The sequence below is a fragment of the Melanaphis sacchari genome, unplaced genomic scaffold, assembly GCF_002803265.2.
Source record: "Melanaphis sacchari strain LSU unplaced genomic scaffold, SCAv2.0 Contig0_pilon_pilon, whole genome shotgun sequence".
Lineage (NCBI taxonomy): Eukaryota > Metazoa > Arthropoda > Insecta > Hemiptera > Aphididae > Melanaphis > Melanaphis sacchari.
The window spans coordinates 3,126,920-3,154,346 of NW_020270366.1; the positions used below are offsets into that span (position 1 = coordinate 3,126,920).

The 27,427-nt window shown below is 25.9% G+C and overlaps 4 protein-coding genes across 4 annotated transcripts; 2 read left to right on the forward strand and 2 right to left on the reverse strand.

The window, feature by feature from the left end:
* The first annotated feature begins 258 nt into the window (after positions 1 to 258).
* On the forward strand, positions 259 to 3,542 carry LOC112594541 (zinc finger CCHC-type and RNA-binding motif-containing protein 1-like). Its single transcript, XM_025339358.1, has 5 exons — positions 259 to 494; positions 2,725 to 2,836; positions 2,915 to 3,133; positions 3,209 to 3,346; positions 3,407 to 3,542. The coding sequence occupies exons 1-5, from the start codon at positions 385 to 387 to the stop codon at positions 3,512 to 3,514; spliced, it is 687 nt and encodes a 228-aa protein (XP_025195143.1). The 5' UTR covers positions 259 to 384; the 3' UTR covers positions 3,515 to 3,542.
* On the reverse strand, positions 2,996 to 10,290 carry LOC112594531 (ATR-interacting protein mus304). Its single transcript, XM_025339347.1, has 14 exons — positions 9,910 to 10,290; positions 9,497 to 9,678; positions 9,312 to 9,430; positions 6,019 to 6,185; positions 5,839 to 5,942; positions 5,603 to 5,751; positions 5,390 to 5,531; positions 5,229 to 5,320; positions 5,026 to 5,171; positions 4,391 to 4,438; positions 4,111 to 4,329; positions 3,864 to 4,046; positions 3,585 to 3,800; positions 2,996 to 3,083 (listed from the first exon to the last, which is right to left on the reverse strand). Exons 1-13 carry the CDS (start codon positions 10,037 to 10,039, stop codon positions 3,634 to 3,636), a joined length of 1,848 nt encoding a protein of 615 aa, XP_025195132.1. The 5' UTR covers positions 10,040 to 10,290; the 3' UTR covers positions 2,996 to 3,083; positions 3,585 to 3,633.
* A 308-nt stretch (positions 10,291 to 10,598) lies between these two features.
* Positions 10,599 to 13,371, forward strand: LOC112594023. Its single transcript, XM_025338616.1, has one exon. It carries the CDS (start codon positions 11,035 to 11,037, stop codon positions 13,165 to 13,167), a length of 2,133 nt encoding a protein of 710 aa, XP_025194401.1. The 5' UTR covers positions 10,599 to 11,034; the 3' UTR covers positions 13,168 to 13,371.
* A 6,560-nt stretch (positions 13,372 to 19,931) lies between these two features.
* Positions 19,932 to 22,711, reverse strand: LOC112601036 (problable inactive peptidyl-prolyl cis-trans isomerase-like 6). Its single transcript, XM_025348439.1, has 7 exons — positions 22,628 to 22,711; positions 22,473 to 22,568; positions 22,208 to 22,387; positions 21,074 to 21,136; positions 20,877 to 21,003; positions 20,643 to 20,808; positions 19,932 to 20,577 (listed from the first exon to the last, which is right to left on the reverse strand). Exons 1-7 carry the CDS (start codon positions 22,703 to 22,705, stop codon positions 19,932 to 19,934), a joined length of 1,356 nt encoding a protein of 451 aa, XP_025204224.1. The 5' UTR covers positions 22,706 to 22,711.
* Positions 22,712 to 27,427: the final 4,716 nt, after the last annotated feature.

A 27,427-nucleotide genomic window follows, 5' to 3' on the forward strand; every position in this document is an offset into this window, starting at 1 on the left:
ACCGTGGTCTGCGGCCCCATGATACTCACGTTGGGGGTTTGCGGTAGCCTTAACACATAAAACGCATCAATAAGTGACGTATTGTTAAAGAACAGTAGGTATTCGAAAAAAAATTGTTATGGGGGTTCGTGATCTACTAAAGGTTAAGAATTGATGCTCTAAAGTATTTTAGAAGTAGTTTTTAATCTGCATCGGACTCCGAAATTTGCAGATTCCCGTATCTTATCATTCTTATCAGTTGTCAGTTGCAGTCGGTAGTCGGCACTCGCTACTCGCAGGTCGCTTTTAATAGTTACAATTTTTTTCTTATGTTTAAAGTTTAAAATTATCCTAAAATATTCTATTAAATGATATAAACATTTTTATTTTTAATTATCATTTATTATGAATAAATTAGCTCCAAGCAAATGTACGGTATATGTTTCGAATCTGCCATTCAATTTAACAAACAACGATTTACATAAAGTATTTGAGAAATATGGAAAAATAGTTAAGTAGGTATATACGTGTGAAAACGAATTTTTTCTTATGAGACTGATGTCTTAAAAGTTTAAGTACACAATAATATAAAAATATTACCCACAAACTAAAACTTTTTTAAAACTAATTTATAAATAAATATTTTTGTGATTTGCCATACAGAACCAACAATAAATAATAAGGTGTCATGGATAATTAAATCCATTAATTTTTAAGCTTTTTATACCTGTAACCCCATACTGAATTAATTTTTTATGAAAATGTGTTAACTTTGTTTTTATGTTTTTTGAGTTATTGTAGAACAAACAAAAAACCAACTATGTATTATTAAAATTATTTTTAAACCTAAATACTTATCAAACGATCAACCAATCTTATGGTTATATTGAAATAATTCTAATGTATTAATTATTCAATACATATTATTTTAGCGAATCTAACTTAAGTGTTTTTTTTAAATTTTTTATTTAACATTGTTTAATCAAAGTTTTGGTAACAAGTGATGCTATAGTCTTACATATTCTATACTAAGAAATATTATTTAGTAATAAAGGCTGATAAACTGTCTTCAGTCTTCACCCTGAATCATTTTTCATATGCAATGACTTAATAATAGAATTCAAATTTAACATGCCCATTATAGTGTTCTATTTGATATCTAACATTTAGCAGAGTGATACTCATTTGCTCATCCTTTTAGAAAGTAAATTTCCCAGAAAAACAGGCTTCAAAACAAAATTAAAATGTATTTAAACCTAAAATATTATAGTAATAAACAATGTTTAATATTTATTTATTTATTTATTTATTTTTTTTATGAAATATGCAATCTGTGATGGTATTTAAAATAAGCATATGTATTATAGGTTATATTTTTATACATGAATTAATTTGATTTAAGAAACTACTCAACAGTAATACTCATGAGTAGAGTGCGGATTTATATGTAAATACATATTTGTCATGAATGGTGGTAATCAAACGATTCTTCTATAAAAATATGTTTCAGAACTATCTGAATGTTTAAAGTTATGATTGATGCTACATATTTTTATATATTCTTAGATAATTTACTTTTATTACATATTTTTGTTAAATATTCCGCTATATTGAAAAAATCACTGTTGTCACTGTTAAATCTGTATAAAAATATACTGCAAATTTGTACTTTTAACATCTGTAGACGTTAAAAGGTCCTTTAGTCATTACAAGAACATATAATGCCTCAATCGAAGTCGATTTACATTAGAAAACTTAAAAAAGTATATGGTTGCTCACTGTTTTACTAACGACGAGGAACCTAATATTGAATAAATAGTAATATAAACAGTAGTTTACTTTACTAATTTATATAATTATTAATTAATAATTTTTTTAATCATAATTTTTTGTTACATATCTTATATTTGTAATTACATATTTGAATAAAAATAAACATATATATGTACATATTTTTGAGTTTTAAATACATATAAATCTGCACCCTACTCATGAGTTATGATGTATAATATATGAAAATATAATATTTTAGTCGCATTGTTTAAATTATTAATAAGTTAATTTCAAATAACCAAACAATAAATATCTATTCAACTATTAGAAAACATTAAATCAATTATCTTTGTTAATCTTTTAAGAGTCAAATTAGTAAAATGTATTTTTTTTTTTTTACTTTTAAAGTAGAGTATACTGTAACTTAAGATAATTTTAAAATACTATAAAATGATATTATGAAAACAAGTTTTGCTAGACAATAAGAAAAAAAAATAAAAACAATTTTAATATAGGTTAATACTTTAAAAATATAGTAAAAAACAAGTACATAAATATTATTTGATAACAAATTATATAAATTTATATTTTTTATAAAATTAATTTAACAACAGAGAAAATTTGGACTTGGCCCTACCCAATATTTCCGAGTTAGATCCACTTTTGAATTGAAAAAGATTCATTATTTTGTATTTTGTAAATTATTTTAATTTATAAGACTAATTCCTTAAAAACTTCCATCAGCAATGGATAAATATTTAATTAAAAATTGGTAACTATATAAGTAAATCAAAGGTATCTAATATTATAAATTTATTTTATTCATAAAATCAATAAATTTAAAAAAAAAAAAAAACAATGGTATAAAAATATCAATAATTGATAAATATGCAATCATTTTAAACCTTAATTCTGCACCATTAAAAATATAAATCACTTGAATTTATGATTAATATAATCTTATTATATTAGAGTTACTATAGTTAAAGATAAAACAACTCGCCAAAGTAAAGGAGTGGCATTTGTATTATTTCTTAATCAAAATGAAGCTAACGATTGTGTTAAATCTACAAATGGCATACAAGTAAAAATATTATTTTATCATTAAATTTTTAACCTATCTATACCTTTTAATAAACAATTACTATAATTTGTGTCTTAGATGTTTGGACGAACATTAAAAAGTTCTATTGCACTAGATAATGGCCGTAGTACAGAATTTATCAGGAAACGTCAGTATACAGACAAAAGTTTTTGTTATGAATGTGGCAAAGAAGGCCATCTTAGTTACAAATGTCCTGAAAATTGTTTGGGTGAACGACAGCCTCCACCTAAAAAAAAAAAAAAGAGAAATTTAAATAGTAATGAAGGATGTAGCAAAGTAAAAAAAAATATTTTATTTAACGAATAATAAATTAATGCATATTTTAAATGATTTATTAATTTTTTGTTAAAGCATCAAGATTCTTATCCTAGCTCAGAAGAGGATACAGAGTTTTATGATAAAACTAAAACTTATAAAGAAAGATATAACGATGAAGAAGAATGTGATAAATCTCATATGGAGACATTAAGTGCAGTAATACATGAGGAAGTAAGCATTATTAATATAAACTAATCTATATTTTGGTCATTTTTATTTTATTTTTTTCAGCAAGAAAATAATATTGACTTATCTAAAAAAGTTGAAGAAATACATAAAAATAAAAAAGTATACCGTAAAAATCCATACTTTAGTGATGAAGAAGAGCTTATTGAATAACAATTATAATAAATATTTTTATTCTATATTTTGTTAAGGTATTACAATTACTTATAATTATTATACATACCTGCATATTGCTCCTATATGATCTAATTTATGCATTGTTGATTATTTCATTAATTATTTTCAACAATTTGTTTATTAGGTTCATCAAATTGGTATTGTGATTTTTGTGTAAACTTTGGTTTATCAATCGGAAATACTTCATAAATTACAGAAGAATTGTATTGACTATGTGTTAATGATTTGAATTCAAATTTTTTCAATTCTTTTACTAAAAATTCTTTATGAATACAAATATTAATATTATTTTAACTAATTTAACAAAAATATAAGTGTCTCTTACTGTTTGATTTGTCAAATTCAAGCTTTTGAATTTTCCGAACAATAACATCATAACGACCCTTACATTTACTTATGTGAGTACGAAATTCTTCGTCTAACTTTCCCAAACGATATAATATAGAATAACTATTTTCAACAATTTCTTCCACAAGTTTCAATAAATCAGTGTCACAAGATTCTCTTCCTAAATAATTAACATGTAAATAAATAAAATTAATTTTTAGAAAAATTTTCCTGGCCAAATTTACCTTTTTCATAAATATTGAAAACAGTGTATAAACATTGAATAGTTAAATCTATAAATGATGCAGTACAATCACATGTTTTATTTGGTATTTTGTGCATCCATTTAGGTACATGTGTACTATTTAAAAGCATATACACAAAATATAAATAGTTTGTAATAAGATGATTGCTGTGTTTGAGAAGTTCTAATTGAAGACAAAGGACACGAAGAACACATGTTCCTAAATTAATAATCACAAAATTATTTTTTAAATAAATTACAAAATAATGTACAGTGTCTACCTGTTGTAAATGTACTAATTCTGTCAGATAGAATAAATGTTTTAGGAGCTAAAAATAAATAAATACAAATGTATTAATCATAAATGTTTTGATATTCAACAATAAGACATTTAGGTATTTTAATTTTTTAAATAAGGGGTGTATAGTTTATTTTATTTTAGGTCATTAGCAATATAAACTTGTAAATTTTTTTTTTAAATTAATATTCTACTTTAATGTTATACTAACATTGTCTATTATTTAGAATAAAAAGTAAAAAACATTAAATTTAATTAATAAGCTAGATTGATTGTAATTTGTGTAAATATCAATATTTAATATTGAAAACTAAACTACTTATTATAAAAATTAATTTAAATTTTAAAAATACAATAATAATATTTAATAAAGTTCATATAAATAAATTTCATTTTATGAAATATAAAAGGTTTTAAATATGTGATTTTAAATAATAAAATAGTAATACTTTACTTATTAGTTAACAGTAATCAGTTAGTATAAAAATGTATAGCAATTTAAGATTATTTAATTCAATAAACATTAAAAAAAAAAAAAAAATGAATACAGAAACATGATACTCAATTATCTTTATAATTCTAAATAATTTTTAGGTATCACTAAATTTTAAAACTTACTTAAATTATCAGATAATTGACATAGGTTGTCTGTTATCTCTGTATAAATAGAAATTTTGCTTAACAGATTGATTAGTTCTCGTATAATGTTAATGCATGGGCGACAGAATACTATTTCTTTAATTATATCATAAATGTCTAATTGCCTAGTGATCATAACATAAAAATAAATAAAATTATGTTTTAATTATTTTATAACTTACTTTTGTTTTGTTATTTCCCAATTACAACTACATAAATTTGTAAGAAACTTTATCAATGCTATAATTACAGAAACATATTCTAAGGTACGACTCTATATCAATAAAATTACAAAATAATTAGATAATTAAAACCAAAATTATTCAAAGTAAATAAATATTACTTGTGAACCAATTAGTTGTAAAAATTGTACAACTGTTTGAAATAAGTTATTTGAATGATTCATAATAATTCTTGGAACAATAGTAGAAATAGTAGTTAATACTGATATGCAATCTAATAAATGAGAGAATTGTAGATCAAACCTAAAAAAAAATATTTAATAAAAAACCCCAAGTTGTCTAAATTAAAATATCTATTAAAATAACCATCTTACATAGAAAACCTATTTTTCAAGTATTGTTTATTCAAATTTAAGTAATTATAAATTAATTGTTTTTCTCTGTGGACAAAATCCTCATCCTCTATTGTCTCTTGAAGTATTTCAACTGTAGATTCTAAAATATGTTTACAGTTTTCAAACAACTGCAAAAAAAAAAAAAAAATAGAATAATTAAAATAACTACATTTTTTAATAAATAAATTATAATAAGTTTTTTTTATTAAATTTACCAATTCAATTAATGAGTAAGATTGAAATTCATCAAAAGTTTCTAACACCATTAATTTAGCTAAAATTAAATGACAATCTTGTATTGCACTTAAAGTTCTTACATCTAGTAAATGAAAAAATAAAAAATGTTTTAAAGGAAGATGGTTCACATACTTAGTTCATAAATAAAAATATTTTACCATTTTGATTACTTTGAATACCAAGTAAGTCAGGATATAAACATTTTTTTAGCTTTTCATAACTTTTATTTATTTCAGGAAAATGATCCCTTATAAATAGGTATTGTTCATTATTCATTGTTTGAGTTGATGTATTTTTTTTTATATTATGTTCTGAAGCATTATGCCTAAATATTTTTAAAATTAGTACCGTCAAAAGGGGCGAATAGGAACTGAAGGTGCAATAGGAACAAACTCGGAAAAAGATTTGTTTTATTGTTCTCTTATCACGAATATTTAACAGATAGCATTAGTACTAATGTCGTTTGGTACTACGGGTATTTTAGATCAATTTTATTATATTTGTAACTGGATGATAACTGTTTACCTCCAATGATAACACATTATCAATTATGATTTTAAACGCACGTTTTTATTAAGTGAAAAACTTCTCCGGGTTTACATATTTAAATTAAAAGTAAGTTACTTATAATATATTATTCTAATACTAGACACATATTGATGACGATTTAGACACTTTTCTTAAATGTGTGTCAAGAATTGACTATTTTACGGAGACTGAAATTGTATAACACATATTTACGAACAAAATCGGGTGAATAGGAACACTAATAATCTAGATTTTAAAAGAGAATTTTAGGGCATATTTATACGTCGGTATCAATTTTAATTTTTAAAAATCTTGTTATTTATTCATTTGACTATTTTTTAATTATTTGTAAAATATAATTTTATAATTTTATTGTTGTTGATTAATAGCCGTGGTGAAAATGGCTCGTACGTACAAAAGAACTGTACGCCAAAAACCTTACACAAAATACTCTGAAAATCAAATTAAACTTGCTTTAGTAGATTTAGAAAATGGTTTAACTTTCAGAGCTTGTTCAAAAAAACATAATATTCCTACAACGGTACTGCATAGGCACAATAAATTTAAAAAAAATCATCCCAATAGACAAATGAAAAGACAAGGGGGCCAGAGTGTTCTGTCAAATGAAACCGAAAAAATGTTAGCTGAACAGTTAATTGTATGTTCAACATGGGGATACCCTTTAACATCATTTGACTTGAGGTGTATAGTAAAAGCATATTTAGACAGAAAAGGAAAAACAATAAAAATATTTAAAGGTAACATGCCTGGCAATGATTTCGCAGTATCGTTTTTACAACGTCACAGAGATATTTTAAGTCAGCGACTGTGTCAAAATATAAAACGTGCAAGAACACAGGTGAGTAGAGAAATAATAAATTCGTACTTTGATAATTTAGAAAAATCTTTAGAAAACGTTTTGCCAGAAAATATTATAAACTACGACGAAACCAATCTGAGCGATGACCCTGGTCGTGTTAAAATTATTACTAAAAGAGGGTGCAAGTATCCAGAAAGAGTGATGAATTCAAGTAAGGCCTCGACATCTATTATGTTTGCCTGTACTGGAACTGGAGAACTCTACCAACTTACACAGTTTACAAGGCAATTCATATGTACGATTCTTGGATCAAGGGAGGACCTCCAAATTCTAGGTATAATAGAAGTAAATCAGGGTGGTTTGATGTTCAATGTTTTGAAGATTGGTTACTGAAAATAGTTATACCGTTCGTTAAAAACAAACCAGGTAAAAAAGTAATAATTGGTGACAATTTATCCACCCACCTCACTATGCAAGGAATTAGGGCTTGTTCGAAATATAATATTGAATTTGTGTTTTTGCCCCCAAATTCAACGCACATCACTCAACCGCTTGATGTTGCTTTTTTTCGTCCGATGAAACTTGCTTGGCGTGAAATTTTAACAAAATGGAAAATGGGTAAAGGTAGTAGAGAGTGCTCTATACCTAAAGACCAATTTCCGCAACTGTTAAATAAATTAATGAAACGAATTGAAGGAAATCAAGTTGATAATATAAAAGCGGGCTTTAAAAAATGTGGAATCATTCCTTTAGATAGACAACCAGTTTTGAATATGCTTCCTCCTGAATCAAATGAGAATGACAATCTTGATTCTGAAACTGAGGTAGTTAATGATTCCTTGGTGTCAATTTTGAAAAGTATGCGTTACCCTTGCACGGAGAAAAAGTCATTAAAAAAACGACAACGGATGAAGATTGAACCGGGCCAAAGTGTTGAAGTTGACAATCAGAATGATAGTAATGACAGTGAAATTTCGGTAAATGAAGACGACAATATAAATAAATCGGATGATGGAAATAGTTCTGAAGATAGAATTATAATTGGTTCAGATTGGAATGGTTCTGATGAAGATGATGACGAACCTATGCGATCTGCCTCTAACATAAAAAGAAATGATAAAGTCTTGAAAGGTGTTTTAAAAATTACTACAGAATTAAAAGTAAATGATTGGATAGTAGGAGATTTCACGAATAGTACTGAATCAAAACAATGTTCAACAAAAACAATTTTATTTATTGGTACGATTTTAGAAATAGAAAAAACAAAAGTTAAAGTATCTTTTTTAAAATTTCGCCCTACTAAATTAGACTCGGGAAAAATGTTTGTATTTCCAGAACATGAAGATATCTATTGGATCGATAAAATTGATGTTGTAGGTATATTAAAACATCCAGAACTTAAAAGAAGGGGTTTAATGAAGTTCGAAATTGATTACAGTGAATGGTAAGTAGGTTCCTATAAGGTATACAATACTCATGTTTGAAGAGTTTAAAACTGAAGTTAGTAAAGATATTTTTAAATATATTTTTTACGTTTGGATAAAATGTTTTATTGTATTAAAGATTAATTTTGTTTTAAATTTAAGTTTATAAGGATTTTATTTTATGTTAATTAAACACTAAATTGTTAATTTGTAATTTAAAAAGGTTATATATTATAATTATTCAATGTCAATTTCAGTTGAATTTTTTTAAGCATTTTATTTTTTAAAGGTATGACGTATAATTTTCATTAAATATTTTTTTTAAATAACATTTTCACTTAAAAATATTGTTTTTAATTTTTTAAAAATGTTTATTAAGTTCCTATCTCCTCAATACTTGGTATAATAGGAATACATTCATAAATTACATTAGTGTTCCTATTCACCCCATCGATGGGTAAATAGGAACACGTTTTAGAACATTTTTTAAAAAATAACTTTTGGACATAGAGTAATTATTTTTTATCTCAAAACTGCCCCATTGTTCATCCCTTTCAAAACAACTTCCAAAAAAAAAAAATCTTTTAAACTGAAGGTTTTATTGCAAAAAAAACCTCAAAAACCGTTCCTATTCGCCCCATTTTACGGTAATAATTAAAGTAATTTTTTTTTTTCTTACAATAAAGTTGAGTTACTTCCAGTTTTCATACAGCTAAATGATACATTTTTCTGAGGGATATTTTTGTTAATTATCTTCATTTCTTTTATCTTATTTTTAAGAGAAGTCATTTCTTGTTGCTATCAAAAATAATAAGTATTGCAGTATAATAATATTAGTGACATTTAAATTTATAAGTAACCAACCTGAAATTTAAGCTCTGTATCTTTACAATCTATAATATGTTTCATATTTTTAAATTTATCATCATTTTCTTGTTTTGTATTGCTTAGTTGAATTTCTAATTGTTTAATTTTATTCTTTAAATTTTTTATCTCTCCTTCTCTAATTTGATTGTCTTTTTGCTTACCAGGATGATTTAAACTGACTGAAACATAAAGGAAGATATATCTAAATTGAACAAAACATATTTACATAATTTTAAATTGTAAAATACAACATTATACACATAAATATAAAATGTAAATGCTATAAATAATTAAACATTATTTTGGATACCAAAAAACCATAAAACTATATTAATTTTGAGGAAAATGACTAGCTGAGTTGTTTGGATAAACATTAAATTAAAAATAAAATTTAGTACTAAATTACTCACCAGAAAAATGTGATTGTGATGCTAATGATTCAATGTTGACAATAGAATTTACTTCATCGTAAGTAAAATCATCACCCCAAATGTCTTCTTGACCATTAGTTGATGGTTCCGTTCTCGGTCTTTTACTCATAATTAGCTTATTTTTGGCTAATCAGTATTAAAAACAAATAGATTTAAGTAATTGTAAATAAAAAAAAGTATATTTTAACATTCAAATCTCAAAATCATAATGTAAATTTCTAAATTATTCTAACTGGTCTAAGTCGGAAAACCTAATATTAAATATTTTTTTTTAAATGACTGATAACAGTAACAGTATTTCATTTATGTGTTTACAGCACCAGCGCTAAGGGCTACAGACCAAAATTTATTCCTTTATCAATACTAAACCGAGATCATATTAATAATAATAATAATAATAATACCAAGTATCTATATTCTATAGCATATTCGCTTATCATATTCAAGTTAGCAACCTAGGAATTATTTTTCTAATATTAATAAACAATTAATGTATCTAATTATTAATTATAGACTAATAAACAATAAATAAAATATGAGATGATTTTTTTTTTCATTTATTTCAATGTTTTTAGACAAATAAAGGGTAACATTTTTATATCGATTTTAATGTGTTTGTTTATAACATCCATGAACCATATGATTATTATGAGGTCTTTGGGAAATTCATTATAACAAAATGCAAATGGCTGGCGCACCAGACGTAATGGTTTATTAGGAATGTTTATTGTTTCCGGGCGTATGTTCACTGTTCGTGAGTGTGAATTTGGTTGGTGCCGTATCGTTCGTACAATCTTGTACATTCGTCTGTCGTGATCGTTCGAACATAGTACGACGTGGTGTGCGCGAGTTTTGATGTAAAAATGTGTTGACACACTTAGGAGCTACCGTGGTCGTGTCGACAGCGTATCATGACAAAGGATTGCATCGGTATCCAGTGCGCCGCCGACACCTGTGAACCCGGCCGTCTTATAATGTCCAGGGTATTATCGTAAGTTGACATGTTACATTTAAGTACACGGCCGAGTTAGTGTTTTTTTAAAAATAAAACCTAAATCAACAGCATTATAATAATGAAAGGAGTCTGTATCTGATATCACGCAAATGCGACCAGTCATGCTACAGGTATTGCTTGCTGCAATGCTTTGGCTCCTGGTGTCTGACAGCAATGCACAAATGTTCGATCATGACATGAGTGTATTAGACAGACGGGTGTTAACCGATGGTGTAGACTATGAGCTGTTCAATAAGACGCTAGCGTCAAAGCCAGGATCGGGCTCTCGTGCTTCACGGACAAATTCGTCTCAGCAACAGCAGCACGTGACTAGTCCAACTAATCGTCTAATACCTGCATATAATCCTCCAGATCGAAACACTTTTACGCCACCCCTACCCCCAGAGCGGTTCAACCCATTTGCTGATAAACCTACACTTAGGGGTAGTAATTCAGAAAAGCCATTGCAAACTAGGCGGCCAGGAATTGTGCAGGCAAAATTTGAGAAAGAATTTATACCTATCAGACCTGTAGATGTTCCAGTAGCAGATACAAAAAAGAAGACAATTAATACACCTAGTTTAAATAAGTTAAGAGTGCCAGAATCTACTTATTCTGAACCAACTAGTACTACAGCAGTCAATGGATTCAAAGGCCTTAATGATACTTATAGTATTGTGGTACAGCAAGTACAAAACTTGTCAACCCCAAATGTTTTTAGAATATTGTTTGATGATACAGGCAAGAAAATGGATGGATTATTAGGAAACGATAAACCAAATTTTGACCAGGATCTTAAACCATCTCGAACTGTAAAACAAGAAGTTCCCAAGCCCACACAACGAACTGTTCAGCCAATCGAAACCACATCTTCATCACAAGTATATGAAACGACATCTGAAGAAACAACTGAAAATGAACCTTCAATATTTAAGGAGCAACAAGTAACAGAGTCAAAAAATGATGTTGATATACCTGAATCACATCCAGAAATTGTATCTATGCCAGATCATCCTGAACCAAGAGCCAGGTATATTCTTGGAGTTTTTTGGGATGTTCATGTTTATTTAATTGCTATACTTTTCCTAATATTGGTATTTTGTTCAATGGTTAGTATAGCAAGGATAAGAGCATTTAAAAAATTATTAACATGTGGTTACTTTGTAACTATACATGGTTTATTAATAATCATAGGCTGTGTAAGGAGTGCTTATTTGTTATATGATCCATATAACGTAAACGGAACATTATCTATTCAAGTGTCTGGGTTGGCTTTAAACATAGTATTCCCACTCTTGTTGACTGTATACTCAGTTTTATTTTTGTTTCTGTTGCGAGCCACTGATGTAAAAACAATTTTTTATAATTTACAAAAATCATCATTATTAGCAATATTTATTTGTTGCTATATGGCATTTTGTATTATTGTATTGTTTTATTCAGAAGCTCATATACTTTCATTAGTATCAAAATGTATCTACATTCTATTATGTGTGATACTTGGAGTGACCTATGTATGTTTATATAGATCTATGACTAATGCTTCCTTAAGAAAACAAGGAACTATATTTGGAGCTAGCTTCCATGAACATCGCCCTACTTTGGCTCATTCTGTACGTGTGACATTGGCCACTAGTATGCTGAGTCTTCTTATGGCATCAGTTCAATTATATGGTATGGTTGGTGTCTATGAAATGCTGGGTAAAGATCAGCCAAACCCATGGTTATGGTGGGGTTATCAGTTCTCTGTACGTGTGATTGAGATATCATCATGTTTTTTGATATTTTGGGCATCCATACAGCCACTAAGATATACTAGCGAAAAAGAAGCTCAAAATCAATCCGGCTTAACATTGTTTCCATGTCGTGGTACTGTTTCCCGGAGTGATCCACCATCAGATGACATTTATCCAGCCATCTGCAGTGCCAATCAAGCTGTACACAATTATACATTACGTACGGGTAAACACATATATGATGACACATACTCAATGGGTGGTCCTCCATTAGCTAACCATCAGTTATTTGCGCACACTACTGAAAGGAGATCATTAAAACGAATGGATGATGACTCTAGAAGTATGTACGCGTATGCAGAAAGAGCAGCCATACAGCCTTCACCGTCCATGTTAGTTGCTGAAAATGGATTTGTTAGGTTTAGATCACTAGCTGATGAACGTAATTCAGAAGATCAGATGTATCCGATCAAAATTCATCATCACAGGGATAACTGTTGTACTTAATAAATAGACCCTAAATAAGTTGACTATTCTTTTTTATTTTTTTATTTTTGTACATAGAATATTTATGTAATTTTTTCTGTTTAAATTTAATGTGTTCCTTTAGCTTAAACAACATTCCATTATATAACATTTTCGTTTCTTATTACCTATGATTTTTTTTTTTCAAAGACTGCTTTATTTCTTAGGGGCCAAGAATAGTATCAGTATAATAGTTGATGTATTTAAAATATTAAGAGGTAAAAACTCTTAACATTGATTTTACATCATATACTTTTTATTGAACAAACAATACAATTGGCCTATACTTAACACATTTATTTAATCCTTAAAAAGAATTGTTTAGCTTCTTTATTTTTTTTACTAACATGTCTGTGCCATTTTTTTTTTTTTTACATAGGTACTTATAAAATGTCTACCTAGTAACAATTTTATAACATTCATATTTTTAAAACTATTTATTATTGTTAAAACAATGATATCCGTCCCGGGTTAAATATTTTTCCATAAATCCATCTATATTGGTACTCATGTTATGAATTTCTGATAAATTAAAAAGAAGCCAAAATACGGACTGTAATGATAATTAATATAGTAAATACTGCTTGATATGATTACTAGCTAATAGAATAATGTCCTTAAGATGTTTCTTGAAAAGAAAGTAATGAGACTACTTTTATGAAATCAAATTCTACTCACATTATTGAATTTTTCTTTTTTTTTTTAAATTAATCCATTATTATTTGTGATAATATAATCATATTAACAGTATCCTCTGTTATATTAAACAAATTATAGTATTGTTTTTGTTTCAGATATTTTATTAACTTGAGTATCAACTATTATTAGGATTTTATGACTTATTTAGTAGAATTGCTTCTTGCCTTAGTTTCAATTTGAATTTAAATGAGTTCCTTTGAGTTAAAAAAAATAAAATAAAAGAATTTCCCTGGTTGTACAGACAAAACTAAATCTCATTAATAGATTAATTTTAATAGGAATGTTTACTAAAAATATATATATATATATAGTCGACCTTTATCATGTTGTTATTTACTTATTGTGATCATCCAATTTAGTGTACTTATATATAGTATTTTTAAATATATATAAGTATATATTGTATTTGTATTTTGTAAATACTTTTTTTTATATTCTGTCCTAAGTAGAGTTTTAAATATTGATGAAGAGGAGATGAAAAAATATATAAATGTATATGTAATTGTTTGGTATTTTTATTTATTATCTGTCCTTGTCCTTATTTGCCTAATGTAATTTATAGGTAATACACGAAGGTGAAAAACAAATCATTATTTAAACGACGAAAAGTAAAAGTGGGACATTGGAAGCTTGTAAAAATATAAACGATCCATTGTGCGTGGGAGGTAATAGAAAGTACAAGGTGCGCGAGTGTAGTAAACTCTTGTGATACGAACTACAAGTGTTCAAGCGCGTGCCCGAGGGTTTAGATACTAATAGCAAAAATTGAACCGCTGCATCTTTTGCTGTACTTTTATTGCCAAACAGCAGTGCGAGGGCGTGTAGTCCACCTTTGTACTTTGATTAATATACTAAATAACTCGCCACTGTACCAAATCTGACAACCGGTTTTACACAATCCTTCAAGTTTACTTACAAATCTTCATCAACATCTCTGGACAACTTTTTAATTTATTTCCTAATCGTTGTTAAATATAATTATGTGTAAGAAAATATTGAGACTGTAATATGTAATAGAAAATAAACACGATATAGTAGATACATACAATACTTGTCTTCTTTAAAAGGAACCTATTTTATTTTATTTGAAATTATTTAAATAGTAATTATTAATTACTAAACATAAATTTGTTGGTTATGAAAATTTATATACATTAACTATTAACTATTATTAAATGAATATATAGACTAGTATAATTAGTAATTATTTATCACCAATTTGATAGTTTAAAATTAAAAATTAAAAATAATATTTTAATTTTAAATAATGTAGAATATAATTATTTTATTCATATTTAATATATTACATCCTGTATCATATCACAGGATAATATAATTGTTTTATTCTATAATAATTACATCGTAATGGGTACTTTATATATATATATTTAAATATGTTGCTGAAAATATTTTATGTATTAATTGTATGATTAAAAAATGTTATGGATTCCTATATAACAACAATTATGTGATCCGCGGATGCCGAGAAATAACTGGAAATTATTTCTAGTTTTCCTTAACTCATAAAATTGGAGTTTTTTAAAATTAAAATTATTTTTTGATATTGAATATCAGAATCAAACGAATTCAAGCTATAAATAATATATTGCTATCTACTTAAAAACGGATTTTATCTTATGATTAAGGTAAGTAAAACTTATTTTTTTATGATATAAAACAAAAATTTATTAGTTATTTAAAGATATAAACTCACAATTATGTAAATATTTATTAATCGTGTTGTATACATTATAAACTTTTTTTTGTGTAACTATCTTTTGCCTCATGAAATTATGATCAATATATAAAATAAACGTAAGCATTATCATAGGGTTTTAATTCAATTTAACCGTCTAGGTATGATAATATTGTAACGTCGGTATATCCTAAAAGGCTAAACATTTCTTACAACTCACAAGTATACTGTTCCGCAGCTTCTCAAGTGTAACTCAGTTCTCACGACTGGCTATTTGTTTTAATGTTTAGAGTAGGTACTATTTATATCATTCTAACAATAATATTTAAACATTATGTACAGACTGGAATCGACGAATGGGGTTCGGGAATCGGATGGTCCATGTGTTTGGACAAGAGTACAAGACCGTAACCCTTGCGCGTTCTATTTTATTTAATCATTATTTAATACATAGTATCTTCCTAGAACGGTAGGTTCATGATTTAGATAAAAATAATTTTATAATTATTCATTCACACGACTACCTCACTCTATATAGGTAATCGGCCGCGGCGGTGGTTACACGGTCGTGGTGATAAAATCGCGCACGGCGCACATTATTATTGGCATCCCGTCGTCGTCTTCGTGATTCCGCCGGACAAAGAGACACACCGACGTGCCGCATCCCGTAGTTATCGTCGGTCGTCCAACGACTTCAACAGCATACCCGTCTTGTCTATAATACACGTGTATTATACGTAGGTACTTTGTTATTTCGTGTGTCCATTGCACCGTGAAAGTGGGCGGGGTTGGAAAACTCGTGTGTCCAGGGCGCCTCAAAATGTTTTACTCAGGCGTGGGTATACTGCTTATACTACGTACTTACTCTCGACATTTTATACATCGTATATAGGTGGATAGATATGCGTTTTCGTTTACACGCACTAATACCCGATGACATGGAAACACCGAATAAAATTCAAACAATAATAATTGCAGCCGACTATACCTCTGTATATAATGTTAAGTGGTACGATTGCAGAGGATTTGAAGTGTTTGCAGGTTAATGTTATTGCATAGTGCAGCGTCACAATGACCTGCAGGCTGCAGGTGAAGAGGTCTTCACTTATTCGTAAATACATTGATACGAAAAAAACAACTACCGTGACCAATGTCATAATACTTATACATTATTGATTATTACCAATATGATACAGCCGACAATATCCATTTTGACCCCTCTCCCTGCTGAAATTCTTTTAGGGGTTATACTTTCATAGAAAAAATAATAATATAAATATTCTGTGTAATACTATATAATAAATAAATATTCAATTTCGCACATTTAAAATGTTGCTATTCGTGGATAAAATTGGAATCCGTAAGAAAACAAATTTAATAGGTACCTACTCATAACTATAGGATTATATCATGCTTTTATTTTTATTATATAAAGTTTGGAACCTTGAAGGAAGCCTACCGAATCCTTTGATATGTATTTTTATTTTTTTAGAAAAAAAACTGGGATTTTGAATAAAGTGATTGCATTTTTAGTCTATTTTAGTCATTGATTGATTGATGAGTAATAAAAATAAAAATTAAGTAATTAAATAGAAGTAGAATTACACAATACATTTTTAAAATTTTCAAAATTTGGAGTATGAAATATTTGATAATTATAGTGATTTATGTCTTATAAGTTTTAAGCAATTACCAATTGTTCTAATACTTCCGGGAAAGATATATTTTTATTTATTATATTCGTAGTTTTAATTTTAATGTAATATATTAGTATGTATTACATCATAGTATCAATAGATTATAATTTGCCTTAGTTATTATTATTTTATTATTAATTGTCCGTGATATACTTTATAATATAATATTTTATAATTCTGTCGGCAATGGCTTTCGGTGCCTAAATTAACTTATTAGTTGTTGGTGTACCGAATTTGGAAAAATATAAAAAAAATTAAAATGGCTAATGATATAGATATTAATTTCTCGGCGTATCTCGAAAGTTTTTAAACTTGTATAATATTCAGTGGTCATTAAAAGTAAGTTTACTAAAATATATTTGGCCAATTTCCAAAAAATAATAATTAATTTCTCACTACAAGAATAATGTATATATATGTATATATATATATATATAACATATTATGATAAATTGAAATGTAGCCAATAATATTGGGTTCCACACTACTTATAAAATGTGTATTGTATGGTTTACATGCATATTATAACATTGTTAGTATACCAACTTATAACAGCTAATTTCAATATTACTTATCTAACTATACTCTTACATATAGCTATGTGTATTATGTAAGTCAAATTGTATAGACTATAATCAGTCGATGATGGAGTTTTAAAATGTGTTAGAGTGCCAGATGTATATCATGATGGTTTGTTATTGAAATACATATTACATTTTAGGTACTTCTACCCTTAAATCTGTCAACTATCAAGTGTCAACATATGGATTATTAACACCATCCGGTCCTTTTCAGTTCAACCGCTTTCTTTTTGTTGACATCCTCGAACGTTAAATTAAAACTATTTGTTCTATAAGTAATACCTATATACTATGTATAGTTATATTCATTGGTATTTATTATTTTCTTAATAACACATGGTATGTTCACTTGAGTACTTTTGTGGTTACTTAATAATTATTTTAAACACAAATAATAAATATGAACGTTTTTTAATATAAAATGTATAAAACCAAAAAAATCTAAAACATTTAATGATTACAAATTATAACAGTGTAATTCGATTGCCTATAAAAAAAAAAATGAATAAACATAAAAACATATTTTTAACGTCGTTAAATAATAAATGGGTGAGTATAGTATAAAAAGCTAGTTTTACCGCAAATTTCTCATTCCGACCTTTTATGTTTAACGATATCCCTTTCCGCAGTCCACCGCTCAGAATTGCTTTTTCTATACAATGATATATTATTGAATTAAAATGTAATACAGCTATTACAGTGACTGACTCGAACCTAATGTACAGTAGGGTGGTAACCATTTGCCTACCTTTTTTTTTAAAATTGTTTTAGATTCTGAGCAAAGCTTATTGATTTTTAAGATGATTTCTATTTTTTGTGTGTATAATATGTATGGTAAATGGTTACTTTGTCCTATCTATTGTTTAAATTGTAGGTATATCACGGACAATTTTTATGGTGAAAATAAATTGGTAAAAATCGATTGCAGATACTTTATACGATGATAATAAATTGGTAAAAATTGATCGTGGACACTTTGTATGGTATAAAAAAACCGAGAAATATATTTTACAAGTTAAAATGAAATAAAATTGTTTAAAACTTTATATCACGAATCGTGATTGCAATCAGTATGAAACATGAATTCGTCGATGACACAATAGAACATAACCTATTTATCTATACACTCTAAAATATACTACGAACCAAAACCAAACTACTTAACTAAATCCAAAAAATTTTAAATATGGGTATAAATATACCGTTTTAAAAATAATTAAATCAAATATTCGTTGGAAGTGTTCAAAAGTGACTTATACGGGTAAAATTACTACAAACTTCTATGAACCGATGAGTTATATAAGTTATAAATCATATTATTTTCATAATATAAGATCAGCATATTTTTTTTAAATACTTTTATTTGTTTATGTCATATTATGAAATATTTACAAAATGAATTGCTAATAACCTCGATCCGAGTGAATAGTGATAATAATATAAGATTTAAGCTAAAAAACATTGCATTAACTAATATGAAAAGCTAAGCTATTAATAGAAGATAATCTGTTAACTAGGTACCTGTGTTTTGTAGTAACAAATTATGTAATATTGTTTAAATTTTTCTACCTGAAATAGTACCAACTGTCCCCCCCCCCCATATTGACTTTTGTTTCTAGTTAGTAATAGTTTGTAAAAATGTACTCTTTTTTTTTTTTTAAAGAGACATCTGGCCACCCTAATTAAATGTTTCTGCTTTGTATAACAGTTAATTAGGATGATATGCTTTCAATACTGTGGGTTTTGCGCCTACTATAATGTTGGATAGACTTCTTAAAATGCATTTCACTAATTATTTTAACTCGCATTCACTTATTTCAGTAGATAATATTTGTAAGTAAACAATATTATTAAGATACTCATTTAAATAGGTACATATTTACAGAAATCTTACTAGGATGATTACTTGGGTTTCCCTGAACCAATCAATAATTATCTATGTATTATATTATAATATGTGTGATGTACTGATGTAGTGATGTGTCATGCACTCATGCAGTCATGTCCATGCATGTTTAGATAACTAATATAATAGACGAATGTTGAATTATGACTTATTTACTTATGATTTATTCAATTGGAAATTACATCATAAATTTTTTTATATTTCCAATAGTTCTTATGATTTATTGGTAAATTTATACCATACTCGTCATTTTTGTCGATTCTTATTTTACTGCAAGCATCCGTATGCTGTTTCGATTTTATCGTCGACTTTGTTTCATCAGTTTTGTGTAATTTATTTGTAGTGCCATTAAAACCAGTAGAATATGGCGTTAACTTTATGAGTGAATGTTTTTTCTTTGTTCCATCTTTGCAGATAGATGGCGCGCTTGGAATAGATATAGAACCTGGTAGTCTTAACTGTTTTGAATAATCCATAAATGGTATATTTTCTTGAGATGGTGTAAAGTCTTTAATTTTACTCATAACATTAGTTGTTAAGGTTTGAACAATCGATTCTATATACTGAAGATTTGTGATAGTAGGTTTATAAAGAGGTTTGGGTTTGCCGTATGTGTTTATATACATAGCTTTGAGTATAATTTTTTCAATAATAGAATATAAAAATTTGTCTAATTTTGTTTCAACGACAGAACGAGTATTGCAGTTTGGTAATATATCATACGACGTTATACGTATTGGTTGGTTAAAGATTGTATGTGCGTTCGACAATTTCTCAATTATTTTTAAGGTTTTTTCACCCTCGACAGCATGTCTGTACCATTGAAAATTATTGTTTATTATTTATGATTTTGACCTTAATGTCTTTATTTTAGTTACCCAAACGCCACATATTTATTATTCATCCAAGGATTTGGTTGAAAACTAATAATAAATTCCGGGCCATTAAAATATGTTTGTCTACTAGCTAATGACAACACACCTCTTCTATCATGACTGACTAAGAAATTTTCTTTTTTTAAATACGCCACTTGATTTAATATTCCTGTGAACGAAATTTATAAAAATAAAATAACTCAAGCGGATTATTTGAAAAATAAATCATTTACTTACGTCCAGCTTGAATAAAACCGTTATTTATATCAATCCTGTGGACAGAACTGTTTAAGTATCCTTCAATTTTATTAATGCATAATTGTTTAAAATATTTACAAGTTTTTGGAACTAGTTTATCAAACAACTAAAATATTCACTATTTTTTATTTAAAGATATTTATTAAAATAAAATAAATAATAATATGTATACTAACAACAAAAATAATGTGACCAATTTCCCAATTGTTAACTTCAAAAACCATACGTACGAATGTCAACTAAAAATGATAGATATTATAGACATATGGTTATATACCTACCTACTTGTATAGTATTGTAATACCTATGTATTTATCAATAGATATGTAATGTACAACACGGTAACTGAGTGCCTATAAAATATGTGAACAATGTGGTATTTTATGCAATATTAGAATTTAGTGATCAAAATAAGAAATTATGTAATTAATAATAGTCAGATAGGTATTGAATATTAAAATTTATAAATCGTTTAACTCGAATTATAAGTCACAATATCGGACAATGTATATAAACATTTATTTAGATGTATAATTAATAAATAATAATATAGGCAGTGATATTATTAATTATATTATATTTATTAACTGTTTTATAACCGGAATTCTTACAAAATATTAATATTAAATTATTAATGAATCACTAATTATAACATAATTACCAGCACTAGTTGCTACTGTATATTACGATAGAATGTTTATAATTTTTTATTGGGTTCCCAATTACTCGCCACCCCATAAACAATAGGTCAAGTCAGTCACAAAGAATTAAACAATTGTGTACGAAAAAAAAAAATGTTTTGAGTTTCTAAATATCAATTAAAACCAACAAAACACATTTAAAATTATTCTACTTGTTTCCGATAATACTTACATTAAATAATATGAAAATAAAACTGATTACAAATAATTTTCACAATGCAATAGCACACGCATGATTAAAAGTAGATAGGTACTATCTCGTAGATAGATACGGGCACTCGGAGCATTCCACAACCAACTACTCTTTCACTCACTTGTTAACGTATTAAGTATTAATGGTATTTATAAATAGTAAATACATATTCGAAATGTTTTATTTTCGTAAAAAGCATACTTATATGTTAGATATTACTTATTTATCCCGCTAATGATAAAATAATTGAAGCTTGTAAGACCGAAAAAAATTACAAGAGGTTACGAATTGACAGACTATTTTTGACTCGCATTTTTAAATCGCGACGTTAAAATGATTAAAATAAAATTGGCTGCATTGATTCATATTATTATATTTAAAGTTAATGTATAATTTAAGTCATTTTAAACTTGTACCTTACTGTTATAATAGTTTTGAACATCAATCAATGCAAGTTGTCTATAATTCAGTGACCATAAACTTATGGTAATATTGTATTTGGAGCTTATATAATGTTGAAATTCTACGCAAGTGCCTATATACTTTTCATTGATAAATATTGCTACAGTATCTTGGCGTTTCACACCACCAAGAATCTAAAAACAAGATTTGTTTGAATACCTATACAATTTTATGAAGAATATGAAGTACTATTTAACTGTAATTTGTTTTTATTTATACTTGATTTATATTCCATAAACATCTCGTCCATTCAATATCCATAACACCTTTTATAACATATTTATTAATCAAATCGTGCCGATGTTTCACCAAATTCTAAAATTTAATAACAATTTCAATGGTTAAATTTTAAATAAGTGTAAAATGAAACGTACAAGTAATAGATATTTAGTAATATGAAAAGAATTAGATAATATACACCCTACAACTTGTATATTCATTTTAGTTGACATAATGGTTTTAAAAAAATTCGTATAACAAGTAAAAGGAGGTTCCTAATACAAATTTAAGAGCTAAATGGAGAATTAATATACCTACATGTTTATTGTTTAAATGTCCGTTACTTGGCTATCTAAAAATTGTTTAATTTTCAACAACAGTACAGTATACAGTTACTTCGAAACCAGAAAAAAAGTATAGAAAGCTTAGATTAAGATTTATTTAAAAATAATACTGCTAAGATTGTGTTTTTGTTATTGTTAATTATTGTTATGTAGCCATGTAGGCATCTATAACTTGCATTTACCCTAAAAGTTAAGAGGATATATTCACATGTGTTATCTCCCGTATTGCCATATCTTACAAACGCCAGTCAATTCACATTTTACCTTCAGAATAATCCACTTAACTCCGTTATTTTTAATATTATTATTTTTATTTAAAAGAGTTGCTGATATTTTAAATTTAAGCTGAATTTATTACCTATATTAAAATTTAAAGATATTAATATTATATATTATAGCTCAATGTAGGCTTTTTTTTTTTGTATTTTATTTTGAAGCAAGTAATAAGCATTTCACATGTGTAAGTATTAATTACAATCCTCTTAATAAGAGTTGGGACTATAATAGGTAACAGTGGCATAAACAGAATTCTGGTAAGAAAATAAAAAAGACCCTATTGAAAAACAAATTATTACTCATGTTAAGTGTTACTTTTTACTTACTTTATAGTAGTGTATAATAATTAGTTTTTAAATGTTTTTATAACGTTAGTCTAAACATTTTTAAATTTAGATTCAGAACGAAGCAAAATGTATATGTTTTTACGTCTGTCATCATCTTTAGAACAGTATAATAAACATTTAAATCATCTAATATTCAAATTTAATGGTAGATTTTATAGTAGAAAATCAAACATCTAAAACTAGTACTTTTCAAAAACTAAAAAAAATTATAGAAAACGAGAATGTTTATACTACATTTATTTTTGAAAAAATCGATTTTGTTAGTTGGTTGTAATTCAAAAACTTATAACCGTAAATATTAGACCTTTTTATAAAATATTTAGGTATGTTAGCATTTTCTAGACATGATTTAATTTTCAAACTAATTCGGTAATTGTTGATATATTTAAGCCATTTAAGGATAAAAAAATGTTGACAAATAAATTTAATATTACTGGCAAAAACTTTTATTAATTTGAAATATTTAAAATAAATAGGCGCAATTTTTTTATTAAGTGTTTATAGATCATATTTTGATAAAATTGATCAAAATTATGAAAATAATTGTGAATTTTTTGTTGTAAATAATGTATTAACTTTTCAACAATAATAACTAAAAATATCTAAAATACATAAGTAAAATTTTTTTGATAAACGTTTTTAAAGTTAAGATGTTTTAAGCTAAAATTTAATATTTAAACAAAAAGTAGTTATTTTAAAAGTATGAATTTAAATTCAACACATTCTCAATAGCTCAAAAGTAGAAACCTATTATATAGCAGAGCAACTTCTTCTGTTTTTTTAAATAATTTTATTATGGTTGTCATGGAATTAGGAAAATATATTATGTATACGTGTATGTGTGTGTTTAACCTTGTACTAAATGTTTAGATCTTAAAATTAGAATTGACAATATTGTATGTATTCTATTTATATAATACTAAAATAAATAGTTAACAAAATGGTCAAAATGCCACATATTTAAACCTACTCAATAAAATCTCTGGACTACAAAAAAATGTTATACTACCTAATATCTGAATAAAATTACTATTAAAAGCATAAAAATCAGAGGCTAGGCTCAGAAAATCAAAACCCAAAAATGTTTCAATGTTTGAGAATTTGATACTTACATATTTATAGGTACTTAGTAAACACATACACATAGGTCATGGTACGTAATTGTGTTGCTTATATGTACATTTTCAGGCGCTCTATTTTTCACTTTAATTGGTTTTATACTTTTTTGATTAGAAATATGTCATTTTAGAGTATTGAGAAATTATATACAGATAAAATAGTAGGAATATTTTTAACAATTTAACTTTCAAAAAAAAAAAGCCTATAATGAATGGAACTTATAATTTATAATTTACAATTGAATGACTAATAATGTTGATTGTTCATAATAATTCAATGTATGATTATCAATAAGAATACGTACTTTAAATTGTTATGGTTCATAAAAAATAATAATTTTTAGTATCTATATAGCAATATAAATAATATAATATATTATAATTTATTATACTTGAAAAATATTTATCAAACTTGAATCTTAAATTATAGACATAATATAAACGAAATCTCAAAATTTGAAAATGTGTAATTTTATCTTGTCTAATTTTACTGTAAAGCAAAACTACATTAATTTTAAATGAGTATATTTTTAGACATTTTAGACTATGGTCAAATGTTTCTTCACTATATAAATTTGATTTAAATATTAAACGAGAAATTTAACTTTTTTAAATGTTAATTAGAAATAACTTAGAAGTAATCTTTTATTTGCTAAATATAACTGATAAGGTATACCTTTTGATTTTAGCATAAATAGATATATATTTTATATTATATGATTTATCATATTGTAGAATTATGTTAGGTTATATTTCAATATTTATATCTAATACTTGACAGTTTAAAATATTTTAAACGTGTAAGTTACCTACGCCTATACATCTAACGTCAGACTAATAATCTCATATTTAATAAAGTTATTTGCGTATTATCACGTACTTTGATTTATTATCATATATTATATTTCACGTGCGTTTATGATATAAATTATATAATCATTACCATTTAAAATTTTAAGTTAATATTTAGTAAGAATTTTTAGGAATAAAGAAATCATATGTTGATTATATAGTGACTTCTGAGTTAAAATGAGAAAAAAATTTGTTTAAAAGAACTTATAATAAACGTTCAACTTACCAATGACAAGGTTTTTTTTGTGTAATATCTTTTGCTTATTATACTAAATGTATAAATTGTATATATATATTTTTTAAATAAGCAAGTAAACAAAAATAAAGAAAATTATGGATCATATGTAAAATATAATCTAAAATTGCACTTAAAATTTAGCATTTATAAAATTTTCAAAACTATATATTTGATGCATTTTTTTTTTTTTATACTAAAAATTTAAAAATTCGATTGATATTTTATATTTTTAGGTATAAAAGTATACTTATTAATTAAGATGTAGGTACATCAATTACTTTTATGAAGAGTACCATATACAAATCTAATATAAATTAATTTTTTCACTTAGATTCAAAAAACATAATACACAAATGAAATACATTAACTAACTATAAATTCTATTAAATAAATATTATAAACTTAAAAATAATATAGTTACATTATTTTTAAAATTTAAAATAGTATAAAATAAAAAAATCTTAAGATAATGTCTTTAGATCGTACAATAAATTGATGGGAAAACTTTTCAGTTCATTATATTATATTTAGTTAGTATATCTACGTAATTATAATTTTTAATACCTGTATTGTATGGTAACATCACAATAAAAAAAAAAATTAGATAAAGAGAATTTTTACTTATTTTAACATAGTAGTCACAAAAATCTGTATTTTAAAATACAATTATAAAAATAATAAGTTTAAAATAAGTTTTAATTAGTTTTATATATATTTAATAATAAATGTATTATAAGATATCTAATTTAAATTCGTTTATCAAATGTCTTTAATTAAGCTGTACTATAAATATTTGAAAATAAGTAACAGTTAATCTTTTAAAATTAAGATTTAAACAATTTAGTCAGAATTGAAATAATTTGAAGATTAGAATTTAAAAACGTTAATGTTATGAATTAGTCAATATAAACCACATCCAATCATGCTGAAAATAAAATATAAATAGGAAATTTAAATTTTTATAAAAATGAATTCAGACAAACCATATTATTTAGTTATGTAAAAATGTGATAATTATAAAAATGTTATTACATACTTTGCTATACCAAAAATATTTATTTACGAGTATATAGTTTTATAAAGCTTTAAATTACATTAATTGTATGATTTTATAATCAATTAAATCATTAAATACCTACCTACGTTTAAAAATTATTTTGATAAAATATTATTCGTTGAAATTCACCTAAGTAAACACAAAAATAAGATTTATTATGAGTTCAACTCTTTTTAGTATACTCGTATTAAAATAGTTATTACTGTTTAAATCTTTATTGTAAGAACACAAATATTTTTTTGCAATTACTTAAATAGTAGTTTTTATAAGCAACTTAGGTGTTAGAACTTAAAGAAGTGTTATCATTTTGAATTTGAATGCAACGAAACGCTGTTTTCTAAACATTTAAATCACTAAAAATAATTTTCAATCAGACTTAAGTACCTATAATTCACGTTTAAGTGATTAACAATTTTAAAATGTATGAGTTGAAAATATGATAGGTACTTTGAGTTTTATAATTTATTAATCATAGATATGTTATAAAACACTAAAAATCAAATCTCCAGTTCCTATACTTATAGACAAGTTATAATTAATCCATATAGATAGAAAATTAAATTGGAAAACATTTCATACTTTATATTTCATAGTTTCAAAAACCTACTAGCTATCTTTATTTATTCGTACGTACCTCCTATATTATAAATTTTATACAAATCATCCAATAATAGACATTATTGATAATGGCCCAAAAATCTTGAATTACTAAAATCGATTTTT

What these genes read in the sequence shown, in the direction of transcription:
- LOC112601036 (XM_025348439.1), bottom strand. Translation starts at nt 22,705, where the DNA reads ATGTCAACTAAAATGAATATACAAGTTGTAGGGTGTATATTATCTAAT. An exon ending in TTACTAAATATCTATTACTT is followed by an intron (nt 22,569 to 22,627) that starts GTACGTTTCATT and finishes ATTAAATTTTAG; the next exon opens with AATTTGGTGAAACATCGGCA. An exon ending in GTTTATGGAATATAAATCAA is followed by an intron (nt 22,388 to 22,472) that starts GTATAAATAAAA and finishes TCTTGTTTTTAG; the next exon opens with ATTCTTGGTGGTGTGAAACG.
- LOC112594531 (XM_025339347.1), bottom strand. Translation starts at nt 10,039, where the DNA reads ATGAGTAAAAGACCGAGAACGGAACCATCAACTAATGGTCAAGAAGAC. An exon ending in TATTCAAAGTAATCAAAATG is followed by an intron (nt 5,943 to 6,018) that starts GTAAAATATTTT and finishes TTCATTTACTAG; the next exon opens with ATGTAAGAACTTTAAGTGCA. An exon ending in TGAATTTGACAAATCAAACA is followed by an intron (nt 3,801 to 3,863) that starts GTAAGAGACACT and finishes GTATTCATAAAG; the next exon opens with AATTTTTAGTAAAAGAATTG.
- LOC112594023 (XM_025338616.1), top strand. Translation starts at nt 11,035, where the DNA reads ATGCGACCAGTCATGCTACAGGTATTGCTTGCTGCAATGCTTTGGCTC.
- LOC112594541 (XM_025339358.1), top strand. Translation starts at nt 385, where the DNA reads ATGAATAAATTAGCTCCAAGCAAATGTACGGTATATGTTTCGAATCTG. An exon ending in AAATATGGAAAAATAGTTAA is followed by an intron (nt 495 to 2,724) that starts GTAGGTATATAC and finishes TTATTATATTAG; the next exon opens with AGTTACTATAGTTAAAGATA. An exon ending in GTAATGAAGGATGTAGCAAA is followed by an intron (nt 3,134 to 3,208) that starts GTAAAAAAAAAT and finishes TTTTTGTTAAAG; the next exon opens with CATCAAGATTCTTATCCTAG.